Consider the following 15,129-nt stretch of genomic DNA (forward strand, 5'->3'; position numbering starts at 1 on the left):
TCACAAAGTCGAGGCTGCCAAAGAACAGGCAGGCAGGTCTTTGAAATCCCGAACACCTGCTCTTGGGTAGAACACAAACTGAGATACAGAAGGTGAGTGAGATAAATAAAAAAAGAAAGAGAAGGGAGGTCGATAGGCAGCTACTCCTTTATTCACTGGCGCTGACTACAGCGTGTGGACTCACTATCCCTCGAAGATGTTAGAAGATCTTAGAATAAGATGGCAAGCTTAGAAGACTCAGTAATGATTGCACATACATGAGTCAGGAGTTACAACCTTTTGGACCCTAGACCGATTTTTAGGCCCTCAGCTCGAAAATAGCATACCCATACGATAATGAGTGTAGCGTTGCAACTGTAAGGGGTATTTTAATACTTTTGGTATTAAAATAACCCTAACACTTGTGAGATGTGATATGTGTAAATATCAGTATATATATCTTACTGGTTAAGAGTAAATTAAGATGGCACACAGCACAAATTTAAAATTCTAACTTTCGACTGGAAAAAAAAGCAATTTCAGGATATTTCTTTATTAGAAATCATGTAGATACGAGCTTTCAAGCTCTCCCAGATCATAGAACTATATGTTGAGGGTCTCTAAACAAATTTTTACTTTGATAATCTAGAACATCTTGATCTAGTACAGAGAGGTCAAACAAGGTCAACCAAAATGTAATTTTGTTCCAGCTGTTTCATTGTAATTTTATATACTATATAATTATATATTTCACTTCTTTTATCACTAATAGTGTTCAATCTATCCATATGCAGCAGTTTGGCATCATTTTGAGAGCCTGGATCCTCTCTGAGACTGTTAATGTTTGTCATCCATGGGATTTTATCGTCTGAATTCCAGTTTTTTTGTCTTCCAGGGCCTTTCAGCCTGTGTGAAGGGCCGATTTGACCCAATGAGCCTTCCATAGACGCGTCACAGCCTGCTCTGCTGAAACAACTCAACGTGACTTTGATTGACAGAATCCGTTAGCCAATCAGAATAAAAAACTACCCGAGTGTCAAATTTCTCAAATCCGATTTGCTGAGACGTATAACCTTGCCCCTTCCGCTAGCAGGCACACGACGGCAGCGCCAGCTTTGAATTCACACAGAGGGGGAAGCGCTGAACAGATAACAGACAGTAAACATGAACGGATTCATTTTTTTTTTTTGCTGCAGAACATCTCAAAGTAAGGAGCTGGTTTATGATGTGATCGATTATGCGGATTATGATGATGGCTTTGTTTTGTGCGAGGCTGTGTCGTAGCGGAATGTGGAAAAAAATGGCTGTGACCATCTGGTCGCTAGCGATCTCCTGAGCTAACGGGTGTTAGCATTGAATTCATTTTTCAAAACGTTATTGGCATAAATGTGGCGAGTGGGTCTGCCTAGGGGGCGCTATATCGATTGTGATACTTGGTATTATACGTCATATGTTGCGTTTGCAAGTCACAATCTCAAAAGCACAATAAATTCATCCATCGTTGGCAATCCATCTCTCCATTAAGAGCTTCAGTTTTCAATGAGAAAAGGTTTAGTTATGCAGGCTGATTTGCATACTAGTTTGCCAAGGTGAGCCATGGCAATGCACTTCTAATCATTGTATAAAAAGCATGTCTCCCGGGTTGTTTCTACCAAAACAAGTTGCTGTATGTGAAAAATAACGACGAAGTTGCATAAGTTTTAACACAAATTAGAGTAATGATAACGGTTCCGTGAGGTTGTATTTAGACTTTGAGCTAAATATAAACAGATCTTAGTTTAAGATGTTAGCATGCTAACATCTTAACACAAAGCACAACCAAATACAACCAAGGCTGATGGAAATGTAACCATTTTTCAGGTATTTGATAATAAACCAATGTTCTGGACAAACTAAATATCTGACTTGATGATGTACCAAACTTCATGGCAATCCATCCAATAATTGGTAAGACAATTTACTCAAAAAGACACACTTTAACCTCATGGTGGGGTTAGAGGAAAAGTCTTGCAACTAGCATGGCTAAAAAAAAAGGAAGAAACAGATTCCGTCATATAATGAATTAAAACCTTACATATACATAATACACAAAATCAAAAGGGCTACAAGTGATTCATAAAGATTGGTACAAAAATACATAATTTTCTATATTGAGATCCGCTTTGGATAGTGTGCTCTGTATGTGCTAAACACAGTATACTTCTCACACCTAATCCACATTGTTTACTGCTGGATAGATGGAAAATCACATGAGGTCATCTAGAGGCGATACTTACAGGGATTCCTCGTGGTCCTGCTGGGCCTGGAGGGCCAGCCTCTCCCTGGCAATGAAAACAACAGTCAGTGCAGAAGGTCAACTGTTGCATGTATTTAACTATACCAACTTATTCATGTATTTAACTATAGCAACTATAGCATGACCTCAGTGTGTGTGGGAATGCTTGTGTGTAACTTACCCGCAGCCCTGGTTTTCCATCTTTTCCATCCAACCCCTCAATGCCAGGGGGACCCTTCCATTGCACACACAGTCAGAGAGTGTAAATGATGAAATTCTAAATATTATACAGTTCATGAATATGTTGGAATTGGTCAAACGTGGATAATATACAATAATATAACCATGCATATACCATCAGCCCAGGGGAGCCTGGTGAGCCTGAGGGCCCAGTTGGTCCCTGAGATCCTTGAGTTCCATCATTGCCCTTTGAAAGCAGTGATATTTAGTTACATCATTCATCATGATCATTGTGGATGCAGAAAAATCAGCTCAATGTGTGATTTTTACTCACTTTTTCACCTTTCAGCCCAGATAGCCCTTCCCTTCCAGTTTTCCCGGCAATACCTGGTGCACCCTAAAAATACACACAGGAACAAAGAAAGTCACTACAACTACTCCAAAGGCAAAGATTTGCCATTGAGGAGTTAAAACATTCACATACTGGTGGTCCCGGGAAACCTGATTGTCCTTGGAAACCCTTGAAATAAAAAAAGAGTAACATAAGAATATGGATTTTTGATTCTAAAAGGTCACAATTTTCTATTATTTTTATGTATATGTTATACACACCTGATCCCCTTTGGCACCAACAGACCCAGCTGGTCCCGAGTCTCCTTTAATGCCCTGCAGACACAGATTGGCTCAAATTATTCTCAGTTATTAAAGTTTGTGATGATAAATGAGGAAAGCTAGGCTTTAAATATTGCTGGCAAAAGTTTAGGATGAAACGCTAACCGGGGAGCCAGCCTGTCCTTGGTACCCAGGGTTACCAGGAGCACCCTGCAGAGGGGACGGACATGTTAGCTGGTAATATGAAATATTAACTGCAGATGCATTGTGTAGTAGAAAACATTGATAGTGGGATGGCTTACTGATTCCCCTTTCTGACCACTGCTTCCTGGGCTCCCACGTTCGCTCTTCAGTCCCTGACAAATACAAATGGACAGTTAATCAATGTAGCCACCTATCCATCTATTAAAGTTTCAGACTGCTGTCAATCTCTCACACTTCCTTAATAATGAGGACGGTGAGAGTAACTTACAGGAAGTCCAGGCGGTCCCATGGCTCCTGGATAGCCGGGCGTCCCCGAAGGGCCCTTAGGTCAAGATCATACACTCAATCAAACCTAGACATAAATTATTTTTCTACATGTTAGGGTTTTTAGGGAAAGTGATTGGCAGATACGTACCTGCTCGCCCTTAATTCCTGGGAGGCCAGGTGACCCTGCCTCACCGTTCTGACCCTGAGAATGATGAGAGTGAAGAATAATTAGAAAAACGAAGGAGACGATGTGATATGTATGCTCCCCTGGTGACAAGGCAAGTCAATATCAAAGAGACAAAACGGCTAACTGGCCTGTGCCGTCTCCTATTGGGACTGACTAAATTTGATTTTGTCCTCTAACAGGCTTCAGGATGGTGATTCAGGTCTGTGACGGTGATATCCTGAGCCTGAACGTTGCCTGCTCGGCCTAGCTGGTCGGTGAATTCCATTTTTTTTTTTACCCCCCTTAAATGATACAATGTTGCTTTCCTCCCTCTTCATCCCTTCCTCCCTTACTGTGTTCTTCCAAATTCATTCAAAGCTGCAGAATTCATGAAGTCATTTATTTCTTCATCTAACAAACAAAGACAATTTGCAGTAAGTATCATGGGGTTAACTAAGCAACAAAACATTGTGATCAAACCACAGACAGACTTTACTTCTGTAATTCAAAAACATTTCAATTCTAAGTGAATATTGAATGTTGTTTTGAGATAAACATTAATATGCACGTGCGTGTGGGATCTGTTGCTTAGCAACAGCTGCTGTAAGCGGAGGACACACAAGTGCTGGAAGAGAAGAAGAGAAGAAGTCTTTTTCTTTGATGAGTGAATAAAAGGATGTCAGTGAAAGCTGGGTGTTTTAAAAATGGTGGCATCTGTGAGTGATAATTAGCTGTTTAGCTAACTGTGTATTAATATGAGTTACTCCTTTAGAACAAATTAATTAAACTTCCAAAAATTGTAAGAATTTCACTGTGAAATATTAGTTATTAGAGTGATTACTGAGGATTGTAATTTAGAGAAAGTAATTAGTGATTGATTAGACTGAGGAGAAACAAATTAGTAGCTCATCATTGTGAGTAACTTCCTCACCACCGAACATGAGTAATATATTCCTCAGCAGGGTTACACTTCTATCCCTCACACACATAAACAGATACACACTTGCGAATAAGTGCTACTCTGTAGGCAAATGGATTCCATGCAGCGGTCACACAGCTCATCCATTTAACAGTCTTCAAATCCAAAGTGGAAAGTAACAAAGTACAAGTACTGTTGCATTTTTCGGTGTACATTACTATTTATATCAAATGCTACATTATACTTCTACTTCATTACATGTCAGGGAAAATGTTGTACTTTTTACTTCATTTATTTGGGAGCTACAGTTACAATTTACTTTTCAGATTAAGATTCTACATTACAAGAAACTAAATAATTAAAATAATATGTAAGATCTTCAAAAATACAATTCATTGTTGATCATTAAACTAGTGGTTTTCAATCTTCTTTTAGGAGTTCTTTGCAATTATGAAAGAGGGATTTCTCCTTTATGATTGAAACATCAGTATTTACAATTAAATAATGTAATATATCCTTGGTTTGGATTTATTTTGAACAACTTGTACTTTCCCTTTGAGGCTATAAGTCCATTGAACTGCTTATGAAATATGATTAACTATTTTTTACTTGCATTGAAGTATTTTTACATACATTTACTTAATTAAATGATGCAAGTCCTTCTTTCATCATTGATTAAAAGAGAGGAAGAGGGAAAAAAAGAAGTTGGAAGTGTGCATTAAGCTTACAGGTGGACCAGATGGGCCCTGAGGACCTTGGAAACCGGGAGGTCCCTGTGGACAGAAAACATTGAAAGAACACCTTAGACAAGAATAACTTAGCAATGGAAATAAAATATACTGACACATCTTCAAGCAGGTTTGAACGTGTTCCTGACAATTAATGAAACACAGCAAGACGGCTAGTGTGTAAATCAGTGCTTAAAAAAACGAGGCCTATTTGCAGGCCTCAGCTCGAATAAAGATAAGAAATACCTAATTAATTGTATAAAAAAAAAAAAAAAAAAAAAAAAAAAATTTATATATTTTTGAGATGAGAAAAATCATGGAACTATCAGAATACATGTTACTGGTTCACATAAGATAAGGATGGAACACAGCAGAACTTGGAAAACTCAAAAGCTCGATCTTGAAAAACAGCACTTTTAGGGTATTGTTTTTTGGAAAGTATGGGTATCCAAGACTTTTAATATGCTGGGCTCTTAGAACAACTGATATAGGCTCTATATACACAGCTATACATAGATACAGTGAAACATTTATGAAATATAGAGCATTTCAAATTAGAAAACTGATCAAATACTCCAATATTTGAATAAAAAAGTATTTTTAAAATTCAAAAACACTCTATATCACTTCTATGTATCACTCATGATGTTCATTGAATCAATAGACCGAAGATTGGACCTTTTTTGAGTGTTTTAAGCTCTTTCTATGCCCTTTTTAGTTATTTAGTTTAAGGTCAAATCCTGCTTCGACTCTCTGTTCAGGGCTGTATCTCAGCCCCCCCTTCTCCGATTTTCACCATTGAGACATCCTTTGAACCGTAGGAGCCAATAGAATTGCCTGGAATTGAAAGCTAGATGATTGACAGCACTATTAGCCAATAAAGCTCAAAAAGGTCCAGCTCTGAAATCTGATTTGCTGAGCTTCCAACCCTCCCAAGAATCCGAGGAGTGTCGGAGAGACACGAATCGAACGGATTCACACGGAGCACCAGCAGCTGGACAAACATGCGTTGGAAGTACGGAGATATTCCATTTTTTCGCTGAGATTCGACCAAAAGTAAGTACAATATTCGATGAAAGCTGTGTGACTTTTTGTGTTCGAAGCTGAATATCTCTGCGATGGTTTACCGGGGAGAGAAATGGAAACTATGTCCGTAATCTCCGTCAGGCGCTCGTGCTTTTTCATGCTGCATGTTCGTAGGTAGCACGTTGCTAACGGAGTGTAGCAGCCTTTTTCTCCGGTCTGTCCCAGTCATATCGAGTATGATTTATGATATTTTGTTATTTGTTTGCTTGGCTGATGGGAGATGTGTTTGTCTCATGTAGAAGTGACCTAGTTCATGTTGTTCCCAGGACGCTGAGGTTTCTGCAGAACTATAACATCACTATATTCGTTCTTCGTGGGTTCTCTACCAGTTACTTTTAACACAAAACTCTCTAAGTTTTGATGTACTCTGCGTCCAAATGGGGGACCTACGGGTGTATCTGGTTTAACCTCATTTTACATCATTTAACTGAGACCAGTAGAGCTGTAAGAAATCATGGAAAGAGGCAAACACAAGCTACTCTCAAGTCACTTCAAATCTAAAGCTTTGAAACAAAAACCCATTGGTGCTGTACTAAAATAAAAAAATAAAAAATCTCTTCCTTCACAGGAAGGGGATTAGAATACATATCATAGTTTTCAAACAGCTTTAGTTGACAGTAACGTTTCCAGAGTGGTAAGTTGGAAAAAGTTGTCATCAAAGTACTGGGAAACTTAAAAAAATCAGTAGATGAGAATTTCAGAATAAGAGTCCACTTCTCTACAATGAATGAGCTCCATAGGAGTCAAAGTTGAGCTGTCTGGAATGGTTCAATAAGAGAAAGATGTGTTGCTGAATCTTACCATGTTTCCTGGTGTTCCAGCTTGGCCTCTTTCTCCTGATATACCCTGTAGTAAAGATAACAAAATAAACTCTGTAGAGTCATTTTCACTTGGACGAAGACAGACGCACATCAATTATCAAGTAAAATTAGCAGCATGTGTGAGACAGACTCACTGGCTCTCCTCTTATTCCTGGTGATCCAGGCGTTCCTGGAACTCCAGGCATTCCCGCTCGGTCATTCTATGAGACAAAGACATACATTACGTCTCACGTCTCTGTGTAATTTTGTACGTGTAAATTATTTGTGCATGTCCTTAGAATATAAAAATGATTTCAACTGACCACTGGTTGTGTCGCCTGCTCTCTCTGCAGTCTCTCCAAACACTGGAAGCAGACAAGTTATTGGAGTAATGCCTCACTGCTGACACGATATGCCGGTTGGATAGCTACTCACATCAAGCCATGAAAACTCAAATACAAAATGAGGGATTGCCATTTTGCATTAATCAAAGCACAACAACAAACACAGTGAGAAAACCTTTAAGTGGCATTTCATATGATTCCGGATCAACTAAAAACTCCTGGTCCCTCCAAGTCTTACCTTGTCACAGCTGTCCAAGGGGGTTACACCAGGCTTGCCCTGGTCTCCTTTTTCTCCCTTGGCACCAACTGTGCCTTGCACCCCTGGAGATCCTTGGGAGCAGTCCCCTTCTTTACAGCTCTCCTGCGTTGTAAAGCACACACACACACACACACACACACACACACACACACACACACACACACACACACACACACACACACACACACACAGCATATATACATATTTATAAACTGTATATATGTAGTATACAAACACATCTATATACAAACACACTAATCAAGAGTTTTCACGCAAAACTATATAGAGATACAATAAAACCCCACTCCCCAAAATGCAGTGTTACACGTGAACTTACATCTCCCTCTCCTCCAGTAGAGTCTTGAGGCAGCTGGTGTGGTCCAATGTGCCTCTAGAGAAGGGGCAGGAAAATTAAAATATAATTAAAATGTACTTTATGTCATCAAATACAATAGTTAGGGGGAAACCCTAATGATCAAAATCAGCTGTTTTCTTCCACATTCGATTAAACCCAAACAAAGTTTACTAATGTTTCTCTCCAAATACAGTTCAAAGACAGCGTTACAATAAAGTACGTAACGACACCTCTTCCCAATTGTATGCAACTCATTGTATAACCCTCTGTCATTTACACAGAGATAGATTTTGAGTTGTTTATGACTCAACATGATAAAAACACTCGTGCCAGTTAAATGCTGCATGCTACTTCTAACCAGGATCAGTTTGGGCATTCAGATAGAAGAAGAGTATACAATTGCAATTTGCTGAGTCCGTCAAAATTACACACAAGATGCTTCACCAAACTGGAAATTAAAAAAAAATTTAAAAACAGTACAAAGCATCACAACATGTCTGTGTAGGACCATCTCATTCAGCAAATTAAAAAATAAGTGAGATTGCAGAATTGAAAATATTTCACCCCTCATCCAAGAGTCGTATTCAGTTCAGAACTGCCGTACTTCTCTTTTGCCCTACAAAGTTAATTTTGCCATTAAAATATAGTGGCTCAAGCCTAGTACACGCTCACTGCACCACACATGATGACAAACTCTCTGTTTATGGCTCTATGTAGTACAAGGCTGAGTTTTCAACAAAAGGTTTTGGAACCTTGGAATTCAGCAGTGTTGACACTACATGCTGTACTTGATTCTTATAAAAGGACAGATATATGACAGATATGAACTGATACACAAAACCATAGCAGATATATACAAGAAAAATAAAACAAACCAAAAAAAACATCAGTACCCATTTCAATTAATGGCTGGGAAGCTGAAATTAAAGTCTATCGAGACCTCAAGTCTGCAACAGGAAGGTTTTAAATTCAAAGAGTAGAACGTTGCACCAAGAAAGCAGGACGGACCCACATCAGTGGCTCTGCCCACACATATTGTACTTACACACATGTACACACACACACACATGCTGAAAATGTGCAAGAAAACATGAAAGACAAACGCCACAATGGAGTTACACTGCCTATTTATGCTGAGTTCTGAAATAGAGCTGCTCACTCCACAAGCCCAATCACATTCACAGTGGAAGGCGGTCTGCTCCCTATCATACAGTGGGACCTTTTCCACTGAGAGGGCCCGTCAATACCACCTGGCCGGGTTTCAAAGTCATTACAAACCCATTTTACATTGTTCAAACTGGAGCCATTAGCTAGAAAAGCTATTCTGTGCCGCAAGCTGTTTTACGGGCACAAGGCTTTGTGCAGAAACAGACCTGCTCAAACAGAAGGTTCTCTATAATTATATGTCACTGTGCAATGTTCACGTCTGACACACTGAAAGGGATCTGTAAATTGCTTACTTTGTGATTTGTCCGAGCAACATACTGTTACGTTTCAGAGACAAAGCAATTTTTGAGGCTTTTGAGAATTATGCTGCTACTTTGAGTAACATAATACCTGCAGAGCCATGGAAGAAAAAGAGACATCGATGGGTTTATCTACCAAGATTAAGGCCACACTAAGTGTTTGTAGATGTTTCAACAGGTGTCGCTTGTGTGTGATCAATAAACACAAAGTTTCTCTACAATCAGTCTTAAATATTTTCCAGAGTGGTTTACTGAGCGCCTCCCTTTCCTCCATTACACTATGACTTTAATTCCTGTGATGAAGGCGACGTTCCCCTTGAGTGCTGGCGTGAGATCAGCATTGATGTTTCTTTAATGAAATTAAGCCATCAGCAGACTTGAAAGAAACAAAACTGACACCGTATACAGGACAAGAATCCACGGATAACTTCACAAAACTGTACCTTATTTCTCTACGTTGATGTTGTCCTTCCACTTACCTCAACTAAACTAGCCCAGACTAGTAGACTGTGGCCACAAGAACACACGAGACCTTCTGAAGTTTCAAAGTGATCTGAGGCCAGATGCACAAAAGGCTAAAACTCGGAATATGCATAGTGTTTGCTAAATGCCTGCATGTTTCATGTAATAAATCTCAGACACTATGACATATGCAGGAACCTTATGTCCATTCCCACAGTTCTCCATGAACAGACATCAACGTACCCTTTTCTAATGTTGTGCTCTGTCCTTAGTCTGACACATGGAGCATCCTTTAACAGTGCAACAGCAGCACACGCTCAATGTTTATGATTTAATGATCATGATTTATGATCCCCTTCAATAATGATACAATAAAATCCCAATAAAAAATAAAAGGTGTTGACACATACCCCGATTATAATTGTTATGAACTGTACTACAGTATTTTTACACTATGGAGTCAAAGTTGTCCTAAATGTTACATATAATAACTCAACTGAATAATTAGTAAATTTAAAAAAAGTTCTCAGTGTGGTATTTTAAATGTATATAAATACCACCTCCTGACATTAATTTGTTTTGGGGCATTTGCATAATTTATACATAAGGCCCCAGATTTTAAATCAGTAGATAAGAGCCACCTCTCCTCCTATTTCTCTAATTTTACTTACGATTAATCCAGGCAAACCCGGTTTCCCCTGTATCCCGTCGTTTCCAGGGATACCCTGAAAGAAGGAACTGAGGTTGAACTGGTTTGTTGCCAATGGAAGGCTGGCCACTCCCATCTCCACCAATGGTCAAGGCAGAGTCAAAGGGTCATGGTCAAAATGATCAAACCGGTTCCTTTCTTTAACATGTCTTATGAAACTTAGCACTATTTTGCATTCAGCCACTGTTACAAACGTACCCTTGTCAAAGACATGACCACTTCCATCACCACTTTTGATGTCTTTCCTGCACCTTTAAATTTCGCAACACAGATTATAGTAACACCTTATTTGAAGGTCTGCTCAAATTACAAACTCTAGAAATTAGTCAAACTGGTTCGTTAAATAAGCATTGCATATTTCTTTTTACATTTATGTTTAAGACCTTCAAATAACTGTTCATGTCTTGACGGATATTCCCAAAGCTTGCTCAGTTGCTTCCCACATGGGTTAAAGCTTTAAGCACTGGACAGGTTAGTGCATTTATCCTTTTTGATTTGGATTATCAAAGCCGTTTTTAAACCAAGCTATTACACACATTCAGTATATAATGTTGCTCCATTTCCTACATGCATATTATTAACTGTATTTTCCCATCAAGTTGCAAAGCATGTCAAAGCATTGCCTTTCGTAAGTAACCCAGTTGCCCAAGCTGAAATCATAAGTAGCTTGTAGTTTATTGCACGCTGATGGAGCAGCTGTACTGAAGTTAGGGGAGAGGGACGCCCTTACCGTCCTACTGTCCATTTATCTTACCTGTGCTCCTTCTGATCCAACAACACCTTGAGGCCCAGGTTGGCCAGGAGGGCCAGGAGGTCCTGGTGGGCCCTAGAACACAAAGACATGGCCACAAATGATACACACATTCATACTCAAAAACAAATGAAGAATCGTGTGAACAAACTTTGCAAGATAACAACACAAGCTTGCAAACAAAGCCCAAGTTATCAGACAGGACTGCTGGCTGACAGATCAGACCTGAGGCCCGGGCTGCCATGTGTTTATTGGAGTTCCTGGAGCTCCCTGGAAGGAAAAAAAGTAGTCAAAATCACAGCAGCACTGGTACTTGCAAAATGTGCAGAAAGTGCACAGTGTGAAGTTTAGAATAATACAACAAATGTCAAAGCGCAGAATGATGCAGAGGGAAAATAACTGAGCTTGAATGTACGTTTTTCTCAATATGGAAAAGTCAATACTATGGAGTCATAATAAAATCATTGTGTATTCAAACTCAACAACAACCACAACACGTCTCTAGATTAAAGTAATTGTACATCTCTATTTGTGTGTGTGTGTGTGTGTGTGTGTGTGTGTGTGTGTGGGGGGGGGGGGGGGGGGGGGGGGTGTACTCACAGGTCCGCCTATGCCTGTGTGCACGGGTATTATGCAGTTGCACTCTCCTGGTTCACCCTGAAATATACATAAAAAAAGACCCATAAAATAGCTGAAGTGAAACTCTTTGCAAAATGTTAAGCACATGTTCCCAAACCTAGTCCTCATTCAACATTAAAACTCCAGTTAGTGTAAAAAAAACTCAGAACACTTTGAGCTTCCAGGACTCTTCTGTGCAGTTTTCCTTAATCTTGCACCACAAAGACATTGAAAACTGCAGGGGGCGAAATGCTATCTACCTACTTTTGTCTTACATTACCTACAAACCTTAATGTAGTGTAAGAATACAATAAATGGTTGGTATTATGAGGCAAAGAAAGGTGTATTTCACCTAACATCTGTAAAATGAAGAGCCAATGATGTACCCAATTACACATCTGCTCTCACGACTTTACTTTAACATCCAAGTCTGTTTTTTACTGCACATAAGCTCTCCAGCATAGCCATTCATTCTCTTAGTTTTTCTCGATTTTTTTCGTCTTTAACTGCGTCCCACATGTCACAACCCTCCCGACCCTTAAGCACCTCCTCCACCGCTTCTCCATCTCTCCCAGTCAGACAGCCTGGACTGGTGGCTCTGATGAATGCGGTAATTAATAGTCTCACACACTTTCTCTCTTAAGGCCCCGAAACTCCTCTTGTCTGCCAGCAACAGTACACTCGTCACCTTCGCTGCTACTCTATCTGTGGCTCGAGGCAGGCGTGCGTGTGAGAGCATGTATGTGTGTGTGTGTGTGTGTGTGTGTGTGTGTGTGTGTGTGAGATGAGGGGAACCATCTCTTGTGATTACCATCTGTTCTACCCCCTTATATTCAAACCCCTCCAGATCCCTTCATCCAAACAAAACGGTAGACTTACCTTGTCCCCCTTAGCTCCATCAAGTCCCTGCAAGAGAAGGGGACAGCACACATACACACACACACACACACACACACACACACACACACACACACACACACACACACACAAGCACTTAGTTACTCTTGCTTTGTTGTTGCAGAAGAAGGCTCACGGGGCAGTGAGCTGAGTGTAGATCAGGGGACAGAGGATGAGATGGAAGCAGACATTGCCTCTGTTATGGATCGAGGCAGACATCCTTGGTTACAAATGATGCCTAAATCAAGGACAATTCCCAAAGAAGCTCAAAGAAAATTAAAAAAAACTCTGAACAGACGCTAACACTGATGCAAAAACTCAAGTTTTCTACTAAAATAAAATAAATAAAAACATCTCTTCAAATTGTTGATGCATATGTACAAAAACATGCAAATGAAAAACAGACATTAAAGGAATAAGACAGCTTACAGGTCTGCCATCAGCCCCTGGCACTCCTTTAGACCCAGGGATTGCATCTCTACCCTGGGTGAAGAAAGTAAATAGGAAACAGTGTTTGACAATATAACAGCATGACATTCATTGTATGCCGATATGAATATGCAAAAGGTGTATTAATGTCGTACCGGGGGGCCTGCTATTCCAATGCCCTCAGGCCCACGTGGTCCTGGAGGCCCAGCTTCTCCTTTGGAGGCCTATAAAGAGAAAACTCAGTATCTCATGGTTTCATTGTCTGGAAAAAAAAAAAAAGAGGAGGTATTGCAACAATAAGTTGGGCTTCCACCTCTCTATTTTATACTACCTTGTCCCCTGCAGGGCCAACAGGTCCAGTCAATCCTCTGGCTCCAGGAGGTCCCTTTACAAAACACACATATTAAACCAAAATATGAAATGGAGTGTAGATAAGTTGGACTTGAGAAATATGAGATTAACTTACTACAAGTCCTGGGAGCCCTCTTGGTCCCTCTTCACCCTATGACAAAAATCAAAAACATAAAACATAAAAAAGGCAGGAGGTTTAGGTGGTCTGAGGCAGCTCGGTCTCATTAGGTCGTCAAACACAGACACTTTGTCACGCGCCTCTGCATCTGATACAAAAGCACAAGCATCTGTATGAGACACACCAGGCTTTTGTAAACCCATCCTTGGCCATAGTATACTCCCTGAACAACTGCTCTGGCTGTCCATCAACTCTGTCCATGTAAGGAGAGGTCGGGATGGATTGATAGGTCAAAGAAAGACTTTCACCCAGGAGACTGCTGTTCGTGTCCTCTGTGAAGCCAAGTCAATGTTGGTTAAGTTAAGTTAACTTATGTAACTAGTAAGTTACAAAAGTAGTACTATGTAAGTAGTAGGGAAGGACCAGCTTCCCTATGTCAAAAAAAGATTAAAGATTCCACAATAAATCAAATGACTTCAGAGAGAACAGCCTCTGGTTGTCTTTAGATAGTTATTTACAACCTCATGAATGCATTTTTAGTTCTAAGAGACAGGAAAGCACCACTATCTTGGATATGGTGTTCATTACTGAGATCACAGCAGGACCACATCCACCTCGGAGCTGTGAGTATACTTTGTATGACAGAGCTTCATCAGCTCGACATAAAACTCCAGATGTGGACACATCAGTCTTACTTGTGGTCCTGGAAGGCCAACTCCTGCAACTCCAACTTCACCCTACAGGGAGCACAAGACAACACAGATTAGAATATGTGATATATGATTAGACACAATCCTTTGCATGTATTTATAGACATGATAATACAATAAATAGACATTCACACCTTGCTTCCTTTGGGACCAGAAGGCCCCTGTACACCTGGTAAGCCTGGTTTTCCCTAAAGAGAAAACAAGTAAGATTATAATCAACAATTTTCCTAGCACAGAAAGCCAGAAGTACACCCACACAAGAATATATACACATAATATCTACATTGTGAATAAATGAATAAACAGCTCCCTAACATTTTTGCCAGGCTTCCCTTCCCCTGTGGCACCAGGGTCTCCTCTCTCTCCTTTGGGGCCTTGCACAGCTACACCATCACCCACTACAGTGGCTGTAGAAGGACAGCTGGTACAAGCGTCGCCCTGAGA

At 40.1% G+C, this 15,129-nt stretch overlaps 1 protein-coding gene across 4 annotated transcripts in view; it reads right to left on the reverse strand.

Annotated features, from left to right (window-relative positions):
• The window catches only part of col16a1 (collagen, type XVI, alpha 1), a 65,305-nt gene that overhangs the window by 11,260 nt on the left and 38,916 nt on the right, over positions 1-15,129 (reverse strand). For 3 of the 4 annotated variants that reach the window (XM_068710961.1, XM_068710964.1, XM_068710962.1), the window contains 28 exons: positions 15,001-15,123; positions 14,820-14,873; positions 14,671-14,712; positions 13,973-14,008; positions 13,838-13,891; positions 13,662-13,730; positions 13,507-13,560; positions 13,060-13,086; positions 12,163-12,219; positions 11,788-11,832; positions 11,566-11,637; positions 10,774-10,827; positions 8,157-8,210; positions 7,799-7,921; positions 7,540-7,581; positions 7,372-7,437; positions 7,218-7,262; positions 5,331-5,375; positions 3,666-3,719; positions 3,519-3,572; positions 3,349-3,402; positions 3,212-3,256; positions 3,047-3,100; positions 2,919-2,954; positions 2,769-2,831; positions 2,610-2,681; positions 2,436-2,489; positions 2,256-2,300 (listed from right to left, as the gene is read on the reverse strand). In XM_068710961.1, the coding sequence (XP_068567062.1) occupies positions 2,256-2,300; positions 2,436-2,489; positions 2,610-2,681; positions 2,769-2,831; positions 2,919-2,954; positions 3,047-3,100; positions 3,212-3,256; positions 3,349-3,402; positions 3,519-3,572; positions 3,666-3,719; positions 5,331-5,375; positions 7,218-7,262; positions 7,372-7,437; positions 7,540-7,581; positions 7,799-7,921; positions 8,157-8,210; positions 10,774-10,827; positions 11,566-11,637; positions 11,788-11,832; positions 12,163-12,219; positions 13,060-13,086; positions 13,507-13,560; positions 13,662-13,730; positions 13,838-13,891; positions 13,973-14,008; positions 14,671-14,712; positions 14,820-14,873; positions 15,001-15,123 (1,593 nt within the window). The remainder of the gene's footprint in view (positions 1-2,255; positions 2,301-2,435; positions 2,490-2,609; positions 2,682-2,768; positions 2,832-2,918; positions 2,955-3,046; positions 3,101-3,211; positions 3,257-3,348; positions 3,403-3,518; positions 3,573-3,665; positions 3,720-5,330; positions 5,376-7,217; positions 7,263-7,371; positions 7,438-7,539; positions 7,582-7,798; positions 7,922-8,156; positions 8,211-10,773; positions 10,828-11,565; positions 11,638-11,787; positions 11,833-12,162; positions 12,220-13,059; positions 13,087-13,506; positions 13,561-13,661; positions 13,731-13,837; positions 13,892-13,972; positions 14,009-14,670; positions 14,713-14,819; positions 14,874-15,000; positions 15,124-15,129) is intronic. The other variant, XM_068710963.1, reaches the window with a different exon arrangement.

The sequence above is a fragment of the Cebidichthys violaceus genome, unplaced genomic scaffold (assembly GCF_023349555.1).
Source record: "Cebidichthys violaceus isolate CVI_PGR_0920_01 unplaced genomic scaffold, fCebVio1.0.p SCAF_16, whole genome shotgun sequence".
In the NCBI taxonomy this organism is placed as follows: domain Eukaryota; kingdom Metazoa; phylum Chordata; class Actinopteri; order Perciformes; family Stichaeidae; genus Cebidichthys; species Cebidichthys violaceus.